Source organism: Lepidochelys kempii, chromosome 11 (assembly GCF_965140285.1).
Source record: "Lepidochelys kempii isolate rLepKem1 chromosome 11, rLepKem1.hap1, whole genome shotgun sequence".
In the NCBI taxonomy this organism is placed as follows: Eukaryota; Metazoa; Chordata; order Testudines; family Cheloniidae; genus Lepidochelys; species Lepidochelys kempii.
In genome coordinates, this window is record NC_136390.1 from 14,855,240 (window position 1) to 14,873,791 (window position 18,552).

An 18,552-nucleotide genomic window follows, 5' to 3' on the forward strand; every position below is an offset into this window, starting at 1 on the left:
CCGACTCTGGTCCTGAATCCTTTCCATGGCAGAGATCATCCCCAGAGCCTTCAACTTCTAGGGAGGGAGAGCTGAGAGAAAACCTTCTGACTCCCCTCACAAGCCTCCAAAAAGAGGGCTGCAAGCCCTCAAACTGACCTCCTGACCAGCCAGAGGAGATCCCTGGCATGATTGGTCACCTTGGCACCAGCAGCTGCAAAATGCTGTATTAAGAAGACACAGGGATCCTCGGTAAACAAGTTCCACTGCAGTGCCTGAAGACCTGAAGGGCACAGGCTCTGAAGCAGCAGCACTGCTGCCAAAGACGAGAGCAGAGACCTTAGTAGTACTGACGGAGAAGTCCTCAGCACCAGCCACCTCAAAACAACTCTCTTCAGACCATGCATCCCATAAAAGATTGTCAGTATTGACAGTCTCTGATGGTACCACAGGAATTTCGCTTTTCTAGGGACCTTATGATTGTGGAGACAGCAATGTCCCCGCTATTCAGTACCGGGGCTCCGAAGACGGATGCATCACTTCACACTTTAAAAGTTTCCAGAGCCACGCTGTGCTCTCTAGGAATCTACACACTGGGGCAGAAAAAAAAATTTAGTTCCCAACCATCTCACAGATCCCAACCACGCCAGTTCCTCCCACCACAGTGATACTACGAGCCACAATGAAAGAGACTTAAGATGCAAAAGCAGAAACCGTCAGCCTCCCAGTTTTCAACATTTCAGCCCTTGACCTCAAAACACCAGTTGTGTTGCCTTGGTCAAGGCCCCAGTCAGCCACTCCTTACGACAACGGCTGCAAAACACAGACCTTCCACATTCCTTCGGGTGTCGCCTCGCTCTCTTTCTCTGGAATTGGGAAAACATCACTTCTGACAAATGAGTCTTGGAGATAATTTCCAAGGGTTACTTTATGCACTTCAGCTCCCTCCCTCCCCGTTACTTTTCAGGGACCTTTCTCACAAGAGACTGTTACGTCAGGAAATAAATCACCTGCTATGCCTAGGGGCGATAGAACCAGTCCTTGCTCACCTCAGAGGCAGAGGCTTTTTTTCCAAATATTTCCTGATCCGCAAAAGACAAGGAGGTTGGAGACCCCTATCATCCCCTATAGAGATCAAAGAGCACTAAACAGGCGCAAAGATTCAGGATAACACTAGCAGCAATTATTCCATTCCTAGATCAGGGAGAATGGTTCTTGGCCCTTGACCTACAGGATGCCTTCATAGAATCATCATAGAATATCAGGGTTGGAAGGGACCTCAGGAGGTCATCTAGTCCAACCACCTGCTGGATTCATCCGCATCTCAGTCCTACCGTTCCACAGAAGATTTCTCCAATATACCTTTGGGCAGGACCACTACCAGTATAGAGTACTTCCATTCCGCTTCTCATCTGCACCCACAGTATTTTCTAAAGTTCTCTCCGGAGTAGCAGCACATCTATGAACATTAAGTATCGTTATTTACCCATATCTGTAGAACACCTTCTCAAGGTTCGTTCCTTCAAAGACGCCTGACACGCCACCCAAAGGACTATTCGCATATTTGTGCAACTGGGTCTACAACTCAATATCCAGAAATCGACCTTAACTCCCGTACAATGTTTCGAGTTGAACGCGATGCAGTGCAAGTAAGAGCGTTCCTCCTGATGTACAGATTCAACATCCTGACCAGTATCATAGAGACAGTTCAGGACAGCCCACAAACATCAGCCAGAAATTGCCTTTAGCTTCTCGGGCACATGGCAGCATGCACATTTGTGACATCTCACGCCTGATGACACAGGAGGTGTCTACAGATATGGCTCAGATCTGTTTACATGCCAAACAAGGACAGGCTAAGCACGCCATTGTGGATACCCTCCAGGTCAAACATTCCCTGGAATGGTGGAAAGATCCATCCAGTGTCTGTGCAGGAATCCACCCCCTCCACCACCCCCCAGCACTGATGATAACAGATGCCTCTCTGATAAGCTGAGAAGCCCATCTAAACAGTCATAGAGTTCAGGGTAAATGATCCCCCATGGAAGCTGTATGGCATATCAACCTTCTGGAATTAAGAGCCATCAGAAATGCCTGTGCACACTTTCTCCCATTCATCAGAAGGATTCATGTAGGGCTAGCAATCTAGAAACCATTTTCACCAGGTACTTCTTATTCTGCCTATTTTAAAAAACGTGAAAGAATTAGCAGCAACAGGTGCTTCTCATCCATCCTCTGCAAAGGGGATTATATCTTTAGAACGGTGTTTTGCTTTAGGATGTTAGTGTGTGCTCTCAAGAGCAGCAGTGGGTCTTAGGCTCATGACTCCATGAGTAGGTCGATAACAAACATCTCTTTGAACAAGAATTCTTTCAGACTAAATAGGTTCTGAGATGGCAAAACACCTGTATAAAATACTCATTCTTCACCTCTTGGCTTTTATATTGATCCCTCACTTAGCAGAAGCTTCTTGCCTCACTTCTTTGGACAGGTAAATTAGCTGCACATGGAAGGGTGTTCACCCTCTCTCTCTTCGCAGGGAAGGGTGTGTGCGCGCTCTCTCTCTCTCAAACCACTTTCAGCAGATTTTCCTGCTCCCTGAACTTTTTCACCACTTGATCCATAGTCAGCCTTTCCCAAGAGTCTGAATTTAGATTTTCTCCAGCTTTGAAATGAAAAGTTCTTAACTTTAAATGTGTTGGGCCTGATTCTTGCTGATGCTAAAGTCACTCTAGTGTCAGATACAGGTGCCTTAAAATGGGTATAAATATAATCTTATTCTTATTTTAAGGAGTCTCTACACTGCCAGAGCAGTTTTAAAGGGGCCTTAATGTAAATAAAAATCTCACCGGTTATTTCTTTGTTGATCACCAAAAATGTGCTTGTTATACTGACCGTGTATTAGTACATATTTGTTAATGAGCATTTGTATGTAATGCCTTAGCGTTATCGTCATGAGACCCTACAGGTACAGTCCCTGCCCTGAAGAGTCAAGTTTAGATTTGACATGACCAGCCACAAGGAGAGGTATTGGGCAAAGGAGGGATGATGGAAGTTTAAGTTTGTTCATATCATATTAGTTTCTCCTTGTTTTCATTAATAAATGAAATATTTTTAAAATTATTTTACATTAAATGTTCAAGGTTTGATGAGGGGAGTGCAAGTCCTTGCTGGCGAGATTGAGGAAGGAAACCGGTTATGAGGGATTTGAGCAGGAGAGGGATAGACATAGTCAGTGCAGCAGGGTTTTTCACTTGACTGAATATTCTTTGCCCTTCTCTTTGCTAAGAGATGTACTTCAGAAGACAAGCAGCAGACTGCTCCATTGTGCTAAAGGCAGGAGGAGCTTTTTGTCTCCCTCCAGTAGTACTCCCAGCAGAGCCTATCTGCTTTTGTTTATGTACACCAAGTGCGAAGCCACAAGCACTGATCTTCTTCACTCTGCCTTAGGTGCTGGGAACTCAGAATGCAGCTTTTCAATATGAACTACCAGTGTGTTTGCTTTACAGTGTGTTTTGATAGGGTCTCTCTTCAGGGAGCATCCTGGTTCTTTGTTTTGGAATAACAAATTGCAGGTGCTTCCCAAACAGCTCACGTTAATGCTTTATAGCAGTAGAAAATACCTCTGATGAATTTCTCCAAATGGATATTCTCCATTTATAGGCCCAGTTCTCCACTGCCTGGAACCTTGTGTGATCCCTTTCCTCTGTGCAAACTGCTATCAAATCAGAATGACAGCATTGCCCACCCCCTTTGAACAGGAGTATATGACCACATAAGGCAGTGGAGAATCAGCCCCAGTGTCTCCCACAGGAACAGACAAGATGGAAATACTATATACAGGCTATATTTGGAACATGAAGAATGTTATATTTTTAAATGTGGGTTCATTTTTTACTTACAACACACCATCTGGAGTCATTGGCTGGAGACAGAAAGCATCAAGTAATAGAATACTTGCATTAAAAATGTCAGAGTACTTATCTAAAACTTTTTGTTCCTGACCCTTAGATTGAGAGTAGTTGAATTTTTCTATTAAATTTGCCAGATTAGTGTATGATTTTCCAAAGTTAATAGATGATGGAGGCAACCATCTTAGATGCCAAATCAAACCTTCACTACTGCATCAATAACTTTTTGTTGTACAAATATTTTGGGTGCTCTTCTCACCTGTAATTTTAATTTCAATAAATTGTCTGCCATATTTGAATGCTATTCTGTAAATAAGGTCCTGATCTCACGAAGACTTATGCATGCTCAACATGTGCACTGTAATTCCATTGACTCAAAATAAGTCTTTGCAAGATGTAGGTCTAAATATTTATTGCATTGAAGGAATCAGCCAAGTCCATTATGTGTCTTTTGTGAAGTATCTTTCTCTAATGTCTACTTGGAAATGTATTTGGTGTTTCTGGTACTTATATAGTACATGGTCTTTCATTCTTTGTGCACATTAAAAACAGATAGAAAAGAAGAAACAAGAAAACAAAATGCGAAGAGACCAGTTAAATGATGAATACCTGGAACTGCTAGAGAAACAGAGGCTTTACTTTAAAACGGTGAAAGAATTTAAAGAGGTAAGAGCATTTTTGTTTGTATTGGGTAGAGAGAATTTGAGCCAGTAAAACAACTGGTGTGTTTAAGAATAATCTTAAAAGCCATCCTGCTCAAAAGTGGTCACTTTGAGATGGATCACAAATCTTCCAATCGTTAACAGGCAAATGTCTAGATGTGTTGGCTTGCCAAGAAACACTTTCACGTCAGATAACTTTCACAAGCGTCCTTTGGGTTATCTACCTCTGAGTCAAACCAAAGGAGAGGGTTAATCTTTCAGGAAACCCCCAGTCATCTTTCCAATTCACTTCCTATTATTGGAGAGAACTGGTCTTTATTACTGGAACTCTTGTAGTAGGGGTGGAGCAAAAGATCTTTCTTTGGCCTATAAACTGTAATTTTTGAAAAGTTCATCATTCAGCTCATTAAAATCTCATTGAGAAAACCCTGGTACAGGTATGCAAATTGGTTTCCAATTACAAATATTTTAATTAATTATTAGAACAGGCCTGATTTGCTTGTAAGTTGAAGGCAGTCTTCCTCGCTGCTTGGAGGTAGTGAGATTTTCAGAAGCAATTGTTGACCTGCTCTGCTCCCACTGAAGTCAGGGGTGTTTTTACCATTGCCTTCAATAGATGTAGAATTAGGACAACACTTTTTGAAAATCCCATCATGAAGAGTTAAGTTTTAACGGTCTACTTTTTTTTTTAGACGTGCATGTCATAGTGGCTCAGTTAAGGATTTGTTTTTAACGAACAGTAACAACATCTGTTCCTTTAGGTAATGAGGATTGCTTCACCATTATCGTGTCTTAATCCATAGAAAAAGAGATTTCTTTTATCCATCTATTATTGTATCATTCTATGTGTAGATTGTTGTCTCATCCTATGTATTGATTGTAAATTCTTTGGGTACTGATCCTGGATGATATGCTTGAAAGACTTGTCAGATACACAGGAATGGATGCTGGGAGGCATGGCACGTTTTAGGAAGTGGATTAGTGAGTCTTCCATGTAGCACTGACAGTGGACTAAGGTATAGGTTTGCTCCAGCACGTAACCCTTCTGTAAAATGGGTATACTATTTAGCTAGTCCACTGAGCTGTTGTGCTTTGAGATCCTTGTATGGAAGCTACTGTAGACCAGTGAATGTGATTTCTCTATAATGGAATTAACATGGAAATTGTAATTTATGAAAACGGAAGATGAGGCAATTCAAAATTTAAATTTGCATTCTCTTGCATGTCATAATTTATGAGTTCTCAGTTTACATAACATTTTGGCAGTGGGACATGCCATGATGATCTGTACCAGATTATGTTCTGTGTTTCATATTGACAAAGATAGGGCATCCTGACTTCCTAAATGTTCTTGGACTTGGGTATTTCTTTCATAGTTGATAAGGATTATATATAATACAGAGGATAGGATGGAGTGTATTTCAAATACTCAGCGATTCTTTAATCATTCAGGTAACAGTACAAGAAATTTTAATTATGGACTGATATCAAAGCTTTTGAATAGACTGCAGTTGTCTAATGGAATCTTTTTTGGAAACCCATAAAAGGGACTCTAATTAGTGCAGTATGGAGGTGATAAAGATGTGTGCAAGGAGCTGTCTCTGTATGAAGGGCACTAGTCTTGTCCGTGTTTCCTGGTGGCAGTTGTTACAGTAATAAATAGGAATATTGTTAACATATAGCCTTTTGTGGCATGAAAATCTGTCTTTTGAAGAAAAGAGGGGAAGAGTGTAGTAGGTTTTTGTAGAGATTCTGATACTGCAATTTATGTAGAAGTTCTTAAATTGTGTGACACTGTCTGCACTGTGTGTATTTTTTCTCTAGTAAAAAGAGGAAATGCACCGTCTTGTCATCTAAACATTGCAGACGTACTATCAATATTTCATTGATTTAGCCTTCCCAGAGCTTCTGTTAATTATTGTCTCTTTAAGAGCAAATGCCAAAATAGCACTGCTGTGCAAAAGAGCTTTGGGGTTTGCATGTTAGAAAAGGCTGCTTCCTCTAATCTGTCCTGGTGTGCTGGGTTATTTTCCTTGCCTTGCATCACATATCTCTGGGAGACTGACAAGCTGCGTAGCAATTTTTATGACTATGGTAGGAGTTTCCATCCTCTCTAGCAATTAAGTTTCTGTGGAGAGTGGAAAAAATCCCTCCTTATCAGTTATCTTCTGAAGGAATTTCCACACCCTGGCATGTCCTGTTTTGTCTCTTGGAGGATAATGGTAATGTTACTGGGAACAGAAAACATGTTCATAATTCTTGACCTTGCTGTAGTAGTTCTCTGAGAATAGACTCTGTGCAAAAAGGCATTGCAGGATTCCAGATCAGGTATCAATGACCTTCATTTCAAATTAGTTTGGTTTATAAGGAAAACGATGGATTTCATAACTACCAGCACCATAAACTCAATTTGGGACTGACCATAAAGCTAGATTCCTTCTGCCTTGTGCATCATCGCCTGTAATAATGATCCTGCCATTGGAACCAAGTTAACAATTCTATTGATTTCATGGATCAAAAAAACTCAAACTCACTCTGGGTTGCCTTGGATTGCAGAGCAGGAAGGCACAAAAACTAGTAAAATCATTTTTGTCATTAAAGTCAGAAGGCTTAAATCACTAGTTAGATGATATCACTGTCACTTAGTCACTTAGTCACTTCATAACCATACTTTGGGCTCCACTCTGACCCATGTTATCACCTTTTTGTGTCACCAAAGGAGCACAAAAGAGCCATAAAGTTGCCCTAAAGAGACAAATGGAGATTCCTTTTGCATTTCTCCTTGTCAGCTCTCACAATGTAGGTAGCTTAGTCTTGATGTGAATATGGGTACCATAACTATTATAGTTAACATTTAAAAATCTATTTACTTTTATCAACAGGAGTGCCGTAAGAATGAAATGCTGCTATCCAAGCTGAAAGCCAGTTCTTCCTGAAGAATTCCTCTAGCCAGTGAATTTTATAATTGATCGGTCCATAAATTGAATACTTTCTGTGATAACAGTGATACCTGCAATGCCTAGATACATGTATATTGCTATATAAGTCTTTATTTTTCAATATGTATTCTGTTCTACATTACTTGTTCCAGTGGCTGTTTATTCCTGATCACCTCCATTATGCAGTACAGTAAATTAGGAATGTTGTGTAATTTTATTTATTTGTTTTCCACAATGAGGAAGATAGGATTATTTTGTACTTTGGATTTAATACTGCACTAGTTCTAACTTCAGGAAAAAATATATATGTATTGTAAGTTTGTAACATACTTGAAAAAAATAAATCCAGACACCATGAAGAGAGAGTATAGTGAAAAAAAAAAAGCAGTGATTTGATAAATTCAGCCAAAGGTGAAACAGAAAATTGGTTTTCACTTTTTTTCAACTGCTAAGAAGCCAGATTTTACTTCAGTTTTACATTTTAGCCATAGATAAGATTTCAGACAATAAGAAATGTGAAGCTGGTGGTTAAGACTTAACCAAATGGAATCTTAACTTGCATAATTCTCTAATGTAAAATTATAGACTTCTATATTTTTATTACAGCAAGTGTAGCTGTTGTATACCACTTTCTTTGAAACTTCAGCATTATGTAGAGGGGGATTGCTATTAACTAGTTCCAGACAAATTAGATTTTAATCACTAAGATCTTAAAGTATCACTGGTTGGATTGAAAAATACGTCTGTCAACACAAATTCTCTGTCAACTGCAATTTGGAAAGATTAAGCCCCGATATTCTGCTGCTGAAAACTGGTGTAGCTCCTTTACAGATAAGGAAGCTCTGCCAATTTACATCAGAAGGATTTGACCCTGAAAATTTAAAAAAACTTGTTGAACCCCCTTGTGAATTTTTATAGAACATCTGTATACAGTATTTTATAGTTCAGACAACTTGTACAAAACAGCAAGTTGTTTGGACTAGACTTGCTAATGTATAACACATCCTCTTTTGCTAAAAAAAAAAACAAAAACCAAAACCCAAGTTCTTCATTGTGTTCAGTAACATGGACAACAGTGCTATTAAATTACTGTCTATGGCAGGTGAATGTGAAATAAAAATGTTTGGAACATTGATCTGCAGCTGTTGTATTTAAATGTCTCTTCTTTAGAAGCCTTAATAGATTTTTGACAAAGAATGCATAACAGCATTCACTGACTTGTATAAATGTTTATTCTTAATATCTCACACACTGATGGGTATCTATTATTGCAGTGTGCCACTTCTGCACATTAATCACCTGAGTTGCCACCTTTGTGTATTGAGTTTTTTCCCTCTGTGAAATTTATAAAAACAATAAAACTCCACAGTATATGTAAAAGAGGCCCATATCAGGATAGATTGCCTTTCATAATCATCAGTGGGAATGCAGAATTGTGTATCTGTGTCACTGAAAGGAATACTTGTAAAACAATTACCATAGAAGGCCTGATCCAACTCCCATTGAAGTCAGTAGCAGGATTTGACCTTAAAACTTATGGAAACTGAACTGCATTTAAAGTGAGAAATCTTTGTAAACGTGGGTGAGAAGTGGAAGCTTATGTGTAGCAAGGTCATGGAAATTCTGTCTGGTAAATTGTTTTAAACTTTTTCAAAACCGTAGGATACTATGTTCAGTACCACATATTGGTCCATCAGCAGGCTCCTGAATGGGTCCATCGGGGTCCATCTTGAAAATGTATACACAGTAAATTTCTTCTACATTATTCTTAATGGCATAAGAATCTTAACAGATGAACATTAAGCTCTATACTGACCCATTAAAAATCTGATAAATCAGAAAGCTCAGCACCGTGTGAGTAAAGTGTTTTTGTTGAACCAAACAGTCCATTTGCAAAAATAGAGCCCTTCAAGAGAGCAGAGACAGACCCGAGACAGACCCTTGGGAATAACCCCTATGTTGAGCAGCTTTCTCTAAAGTAGAGATGCCAGAGCCTCCATACACTAGCCCTGCTCTCAGCCCCTGATGTTGGAGGGTGGGGAAGAATAGGAAGGTGTGGTTCCAACTATTCTTTGCCTCCCATAGCCAATGGGCAAAGCAGAGCATTTGTTAGAGAAATCCTGAGGCTTCTCTGATGCTGGGGGACATGAGGACCCATAAAGGGACCAGAACACAAAGAGCACTTGAAAGCATTTTTGGTTGCCAGCGTTGGTTTCTTCTTGCACTCAGCATAGGACAAACTAATAAGGGTCAAGGCCACTGTGTACTCACTCTGCTGGTTCTGAAGGAACACAAACTTCTAAATGTTGTGCTGCCATAATGAGGATGTAACCTAAGGCCTTGATCCTGCCAACTCTTACACCGTGGAACTACTCAGGTGCGTAAAGATTTGCACGATTGTGACTGAAGATGCTTTGGTATTATGAGCTCATTTGCCAAACTGAAGGGCAAAGTCAGTAAAGAAATAGTCTTCTAAGTGGGTTCTACAAACAAGGAAGGGTCATAAATAAATGGGTGACAGTTTCCTTTGAAACAATGAATTTCAATTTAGACCTTGCCTGTGCTAGAAATTAAAATGTTAAAATCACTTTACACAATGATGTATTACTATTTCATTGATGGAAGAAGGAAAAGTAAATCAAGAAAGCACTGGCAGTAGGCTGAGTATTGGGACCTGCTTAAGCTAATGAAGTGCTGGCATAGAGAACTCGTCAGTTTTGTGTGTGCGCAATGATTTGGGGAGTACTTGAAATGTTGTTACCCCCGGCCTAAATTCCCATGACAGCAATCTGTAATTGCAGAGGCTCACATTGAGTAGAAAATGCAAACGTGCAATGAGAAGAATGAACTGCTTCAGTGCATGCCAGGGTGAGCTTGGCCATAGAGCGATATCCTGCAAAGGGCTCAATGCCCTTTGCTGCCACTGATGTAACAGAAATTGAAAAACTCTGACTTCAGTGGCTGCAGGATCAGGCCCATAATTATTACATCAGGTGGGACTAACCAGTTCAGTAAGTGCATACACCTGTGACTAAATTTCACCAGTGTAGTGGGGAGGCCAGGTGCAGGTTTACATACTCCACCTACTGTCCAGTGGTGGAATTGCAGTGGTAAGGTATCAGATGTACATTCCCCTGTTTGCCTAGGTGGATTAAAGACATTTTTGTCCCAGTCTAATCTCAGAAGTTACTGTTTTATTATTCATATACCATAGTGTGTGTCCTTTATTCATGTAAGGGAGATCCTCTTTGGAGTGTCATGGCAAAGAGAAGATCTGGGGAGATGTGATCAGTCTATAAATACATCAGAAGTTTAAAAATATTTCATTCATTTATTTTGTGTCTCTGGAAACCGTAGGAAAAGGAGCAATGGTTTGAAGCTAAGGAAGGCAAAGTTTGATTAGACATTAAAGAAAAGATCTGAACAGAAAGATCAATTGAACAGTCAAGCAGAGTCCCAAGGGAAATGAAACCATTACTTCAAAACTCAAAATCAGATTAGATAAGACTGTTGCAAGCTACAAGAAGCAGTTCTGCAAAATGCAAGTCTGAATTAGCTCTTCCAAGTGGTTAACCAGGATGAGTAAAATCTGCCCCTGAGTGGGGGTAGATTATCCCACTTCTGCTGAGCACCTAGACCTTCCTCTGACCACTGTCAGAGGCAGGATACTGGACTAAATGGACCTTGGACCAGTATGCTAATTCCCCTGTGTTTGATTTTTGTACATCCAAAATGATTAAGGAAGATGGTAAGGTAAATTTATATAGAAATACAAATGAGAATTGTGAGGAACACACTGAATGAGAGAATCCATTTCTATTTAGGAAATATTTTACAATCTAAACTTTGGATCCACATTTTGTCATCAGGAAAAAAATTGCATTTTGTCCACTGAAAGTCAATTAAAAATTCCACTCTCAGAAGTACAAGTCTGCGGAGGGGGGTGAGAGAGAGAGAGAGAGAGAGAGAAATCTTAACTGAAACTAGCTGCTGGGGATTTTGGAGCCAATTTCTTAACATTTTGCCCCATGATTCATGCTGAAGATTAATTCAACAGTTTAAAAAATAAAAGCCTTCCTCTGGATTGTGAAATAAGATTTAAAAGATTTCCAGCAAATCTATTGTATACTAGTAAATTCCTCTAGGGGTTTAATTCACAATTCAGTAAACCTAATTAGTGTGGCCCACTAATATATGCATTGCTGTAGGATAACAGTTTGCCTGATGTGTCAGAAACTGAGACACACTCAGATTGACCTTAAAGTAAGACACGTATCTTTTAGACCATGACAGTAAATGCTGTCACATGAGTTGATTTTATTTACTTTTTGTGAATGGAAATATTTGAAATATTCAGTCTGGAGAAAAGCAACTCAGAGCATGATAAAGTCTGGAGATTTATTTTTGCACCTCACAAACTGTGCGCTGCTAAAACATGTTCATTTAATCTGAAAAGAGGAAATGATGGGGGAAGGGTTAAAATGTAATTACATTATTTTGCCTCCTCCCATTTAGCTGACTTCTGCAAATGTTAGTCACTTTAATCATGCGCGTAGCCATGGATTAAGCCACATGTGTTGGGGGGAGAAGGGGGAATGGGTGGTTTTGAATGTGTAAAAGCTCTTCTCTACTTCTTGCTATCCAGGAATATGTGAGATTACTTGGGTGACAAAGTAGCAATATGACTGTGCCTTTGTCCTCCTGGTCCAAAAGATATAGTCAGTAAGGATGTGCTGTTATACATAGTCATGCAAGAAACAAGATGTTCCTATGAAAGAAACTCTTGGTTACAAACCTGTAAAGAGTTGCCAGAGAGATGGGGCCTGTTTCTCTACAGCCTCACACCATGTGCAGTCACTTACACCTGTACACAATGGGTAAATGGAGAATTCTGACTTGCACAGGTGTAAGTACTGACACAAGGTACAAAGCAGTGGAGAATCTTTTTCCTGTGGGGTGGTAATGAATGACTCCGGGGACTGGTATTGGGATAGCCTTTCATCTCTAGGACATGTGTTCAAACCCACTTCATCAAAGGGCTGTTCACATGAGTAAAGTTTCTTCCAAGTATTTGCAGGATCAGGCTCTCGGTTGTTGTTTTGACTTTTATGTCTCTAGATCAATCTTGATACAGAAAATGTTTGGTGGTACTAATATAATACAATACGAAATTTACGATCCTGAGAGAGTGAGGTGTGATTGAAAGATCAGGCAAGAAGCCAAGAAATTCTGGGTTTCATCCCCAGGCTTGATCATGAATTGCTGTGTAACTTACTAAAAAAGAAAGAGTACTTGTGGCACCTTAGAGACTAACCAATTTATCTGAGCATAAGCTTTCGTGAGCTACAGCTCACTTCATCGGCTCAAATATATTGGTTAGTCTCTAAGGTGCCAAAAGTCCTCCTTTTCTTTTTGTGAATACAGACTAACATAGCTGCTACTCTGAAACATGTGTAACTTACTGTTAGCTTTCTTGTGGGCGGTCCTGTTTGTGGAGGCCAGAGGCAGCATGGATGGGATGGCACAAACAGAAAATAAACCTTACTTCTACAGTAGTTGGCTGTGGGTTTGAGAGAACATATACAGAAGCTGATAGTAGCATTTCCATCCCCCTGCCCTGGATTCTTTGGGTCTCTGCAGCACACAATGTATTCTGTTTGTGTAACACTGACAGACCCTGGTTATTGGCGGGCGGGATCGAACGTAGGGCTTCTGGAGCTTAGTGCATGAGCCTTTGCTGCATGAGCTAAAAGCCAACTGGCTGTTAGCTAAGGCTGTAGAGCAGACTCACTTAACTCTAAGTGGACTTGATGCCACTAGATGGGACAGAATACCACACCCAGAAGGTGTGTGTGGGTTACATTAGCACAGAGTATAAAAGCCTTCATCTAACCGCAGACTTCTCAAGTCTTTGCCACAGAATCTGGCAATGACATTCTACTTTGCTCCAGCGATACTTAGTAGAGTAAATATAACAAGAGTAAATTCAGTGCCTACAAATAAAATTGAAACTAATATTTCACTGAGTACAAGCAGAAACAACCAGCCTTCTCCATGTTAGCCATGTGGTCATTTATTTTCCCATCTCCAAATGTCTAAACATACTGCCAAAGATGTTTCTTTAGAGTAGCTGTTTTAAGCTATTTAGCTATACATGCTTATACCGGTCATGTGGGAGCTGTGCTTCTAAACGTTCTTTAATCTGTCCTGGAGCTAAAGGTAACAACACAGTAGCAATTTTTAAGAGGTGAATCCTATGCAACGCTTGCAGTGGAAGAGAGGGAAAACAATTTTATGCTTCATCTTATTCTCCCTTTTCTTTCAATTGAAATAAAGATGGAAATGTGGGTAACTAATAGCTGGAACAGATCACCAAGAGATGGGGTAAATTATCCACCAGCTGGAATCTTTAAATCAAGACTAGATGGCTCTCTAAATGATACTCTAGTTCCACCATGTTATGGGCTCAGTGCCTGAATTACTGGGTGAAACTCTGTGGCCCGTATTATGCAGGAAGTTAACTGATGATGAGCACTTCAAAAATCTATAAAACCGACAACGATGAGAAGCAGGGCTACGTCATATAACAACATACATGTTAACATAAGCTCCATATGACACATCCCCTTTGCTCTCAGCTTAGATTCTATTGGATGGCTGATTTAATAAATGAATTAAAAAGTCTTAAACGTCTGTTCTCCAAGTCTGGATCTGTGCAGTTGTCCTTCTAAACACAGGTATGTAAAGCTGGTACTGGACTTTTTTTTATAATAGTAAGAGCTTTTTTTTAAAATGGCAGCATGGTACTAAGACGATTCCTCTATCTATAGTACATGATTCTGATCTCACTTGCACCAGTACAAAGCAAAAAGAACTACACTGAGTTATACACCATTGTGAATATGGTGCAAGTGAGAGCAGAAGCATCAAGTCCCAGCACCACCACAGACTTCCTGTGTGAGTCTGGGTAAGTTGCTTAGGGCTAGATTTTTTTCAAGTTATTTTAGCATCTAAAGATGGAGATAGGTGCTTTTGAAAATCCTATTAGGCACCTATCTGCATCCTTGGGTGCTTTTTAAAATCTGGCCCTTAGTCCCTCTGTCCCTCAATTGCCATCTGTAAAATGGGATTAATAGGTCATTTCTCCCACCCTTTATCAATCTTATCTATGTAGATTGCAAGATCTTCTGGGCAGGGACTGTCTTATGTATATGTACAGCACCCAGCAAAATGGGGTCTCACTCTCAGATGAGGTCCCTAGGCCACTACCATTACATAAAAACAACTGTGGATTTGTATAGTACAGTTCAGCCCTTTCAAGCCTCCCAATACTCCTGATATAATTATATCAGTTCAAAATAAGCTGGTAAACTGAGGCACAGAAAAGTTAGGTGACTACCTCCGGTCAAAAAGAAAGTTGCTTTCAGAGCAAGGCATAGAAGCTAGTGACTGGTTCCTGGCCCTTTGCGCTAACACTTAAGAACTCTGTCTCCAATCCTTTCTTCCTTGTAGATACCAACTACAGCTCATGAGGAAAAGTTACTTGTTAGTAGATAAAGATGGTCATTCCTTTAAATGAAGGAAGGAAGGAAGGAAGGAAATACTCATGTGAACTCTCACTTGCTAGGGTCTTTCTTTAAACAACATGCCTTGTGTAAATATTTGACTTTTAATTAGCGAATCTAGTAATTCCCTTTAGTAGGAGCTGTCAGAGTGCAAATGATCACAAAGAGAGAGTTTCATTTTTTTTATTTATAAAATGTGTTGATCAGAAAACTATCAGTGCATGTACAATTAAAAAAATACATCAGTTAGCTGGCTCTGTGTATTGGCACACCACCAACTGAAGAACTGTGGGCCTCAGCTGGTGTACATGGGCATAACTCTACTCATTTCAGTGATGCAACATTGATTTACACCAGCTGAGGATCTAGCCTCAGCTCTCCTTTCCACTTTCTGCCAGGAGTGGGGGAGAATCTTAATTTCTTACCAAAAAAACCCAAATTCTTTGGGGGGAAAAATCTGTAACAAGAGAAACTTTCCTGTGTACCTTGAAAGTCAGCAGACTTGGAGCAGCAGTGTGGCCTGAAAATGTCCTATTAACAGCCCCTCGCATTTAAATTAATGGGTCAGCAGACCATAACTACCCAAGGCATCACAGGAGGAAAGGGAAGCTTGTTGGTGGATTTATGCTCTTCAAATCCCATCCATGGTCCTTGTGTATAATTCTTCTGCTTCTCTTCCCATCTATTTTAGATCTAAATATCAACTAGAGTAGAAAGGCCACAAGAGACTTCTCTTCTTTTCTCTTCCAATACTCGAAGTTCATTCCTAAGTGCTTATGGCAGTAAAGAGATTTAAAAAGTACTACAGAGAACAAGGAAAAGCATTCTGCTGGAGGTTTCTTTATACCTGGATTCTGGTTAGTATCCTGAGGGGTCTCCCTGGACCTGCCTAGTACACTCTGAGTTTGGTGTTGCAAGCCAGAGCCACTATCCCAGAACTTCATGAAACACCAGTCTTCCAATTAGGAGTGTGTACTTCTGTCAAGTTCAAGAGGGGCATATATAAGTCCCTCTGAAGTTCTGTTCTGCACCCTAGTGCAGCACAGTGGTATCCTAGCTGCCCATGGGCTGCATGGGGGTGAGATGACCACAATACCCATATAACCACTCCAGTTGAACTCACCCAGTGTGGAGCTGTGAGCTTGGTAATGATTCCTCTGACCTTCCCAAAGAGTGGTGTACAAAAGAAAGAACAGATCTCTAGTTCTGTATATTCTCTGAAAAGCAGGAGCACCCCATTCCAGTTTTAATTCTATGAAAGTTAAGCCTTCGATGAGAAGGGAGAGGTCATTTTGTCTTCCCCTCAGCACTATGAAACCTTTTCAGGTACACTGCAATGAGCTTTGTTTAAAGAAAAGTAAAACAAGTTATGGCTGATCACATATTCTGCATCATTTTTTTCATTGTCAGAACCTCCTCTACAGACATTTAATAACACTGCTGTGGCACCTGAGAGACTAACAAATTTATCAGAGCATAAGCTTTCATGGGCTACAGCCCATTTCCCTCTGCTACAGCCCACGAAAGCTTATGCTCTAATAAATTTGTTAGTCTCTAAGGTGCCACACGTACTCCTGTTCTTTTTGCAGATACAGACTAACATGGCTGCTACTCTGAAACCTTTCCTTATGAGGTACAGCCAGAGGTCCGCTGTCTATCAGTTCACGGCATTTTCTTTCCCATACTACAGTTAAGGTTCCTGGAAGCTTTGTATGTGGAGTGTAGAAACTGTGTATAGGATGAGGCATGCAGAAATTCTGGCACGGATACTCCACTGCCTTGTGTGGTCATTTACATTGCTTCGAGCAGGGATTTGAACCTCATGCTCCCGCATGCCAGGGGTGTGCTCTAACAACTGGGCTACAGCGAGTTGCTCATGTTCTCTCTCTCTAGCCCAATGAAAAAGTTATTTATACACACTGCAACAGCAGAGATGGAGAGACCCCCCACCACAGAATACCCAGTACCCTGACAGTGAGGGCACTCACCTGGGCTATGGGAGATCTGGGTGCATGGCCCTGCTCCAGATCAGTCAGAATAGGGATTTGCAAACAGGTCTCCCACGTTTCAGGAGACTGGCCTAACTGCTGTTCGATATAATTAGGTGGGATGGACCCTGACACCCCTTGAGAAATGACCGACCTAGTTTAGGTGCCTAAATCCAGAAGAGGGGTCACAGCAATGAATCCTGAGTAGAGTTGGGGTCCTTACTACCTTTAAGGAGCAGTCCTTGGCACTTCCCCCTGCTCAGTTTGTTGGTTTCTGTGAATCCCTTTCTTAGGCACCTAACTCAGGGCTATGGATTTTGCTGGATAGCAGCATGCCTAAAAATAAGACACTGCAATGCCTATATCACCTTTGTGGATCTTGCCTCAGGCAATCTTCAAGCTATCACCTGATCCCTGGCCTCAGGGCATCAGCTGGGAGACAGCTGATTAGTCACAGGTGGGGCTATGCCCAACTCCTCTTAAAAGGCCAGCCACTGCATGACAGGTGGCCTTTTACACCCACTTTGCACAAGTGTACTTCATTATACAAGACGCAGGGCAAATAAGAATCAGACCCTTGTGTGTATGCCAGAGGCAGAAGCCAGTTCAGTGTTACATGACTGGGGAGGAGGGTGGTATAACCTGCTGCAATAATGCAGCTGAGATAAAGCATTGAGAGCATCAGAAATATTTGTCAGCACAAATAAAAGAGGCTTGAGTACTAAGTTAGAACCAAGTGTTCACACTGAATTCCCTGGCCGTTTTGGTTGGTGTCACAAGTCACATTAAGGCTAGCAGATCAGTGTCTCTTTCCAGGTTGCCTTGCTTGGTTTTAAGCAGAGTTATTTGTTCTCATCATTTTTGATTATCTGCTCGAACATCTGCCAAGGCAGATGCACAGACACAGGCTGGGGCACCTTTTAGAACAGTCTGCAGCAATCAATTTCATTCCACTTGTCGAGGTTTAAAATGTGTGTCTATATAGGAATAAATGTACTCTTCACACTTTGCATGCATCATCTCTTTCTCTGGGAAGCACACGGCTGGTGAAACACATCCAAAATTGATTATTTCCCCCTTCCCCAGGATTCTTTGGTGGGAGAAAGATGTCACCCACTGTTTAAATTTTGCCTACAGCACAACATACTTCAGATGCTTTGCTGCTAATGCAGTATGCATGTGGAGTCTGATCCAGATCCCACTGAAATCAACAGAAATTCTCCTATTGATTTAGGCTGAATTCTAATATTTCTCTGGATTTCAATAATTTATACTTCCCATGGATACTGTTTGTGGTTCACCAATGAATTTTTTGGGCCCTAATGCTGCTTTGGGGTCTCTGAGCACTGTTCTTCCAATATGAATATTAAATAATAAAAGTACAAATTGCAGTCTATTGCTTCTGCAAACAATGGCATTGTGTCTTATTCAATGGCTGTGATGTGTCTGAAAGGTCCACATTTCTGAGGAATGTTCTGTACTGTTGCATGAACTCCAGCAGACTGGAG

The 18,552-nt window shown here is 40.7% G+C and overlaps 1 protein-coding gene across 2 annotated transcripts in view; it reads left to right on the forward strand.

The window, feature by feature from the left end:
• Positions 1-8,624, forward strand: part of CCDC93 (CCC complex scaffolding subunit CCDC93) — a 103,543-nt gene extending 94,919 nt beyond the window's left edge. For both annotated transcript variants that reach the window (XM_073305251.2, XM_073305252.2), the window contains 2 exons: positions 4,443-4,556; positions 7,435-8,624. In XM_073305251.2, the coding sequence (XP_073161352.1) occupies positions 4,443-4,556; positions 7,435-7,488 (168 nt within the window). In that variant the 3' untranslated portion in view covers positions 7,489-8,624. The remainder of the gene's footprint in view (positions 1-4,442; positions 4,557-7,434) is intronic.
• Positions 8,625-18,552: the final 9,928 nt, after the last annotated feature.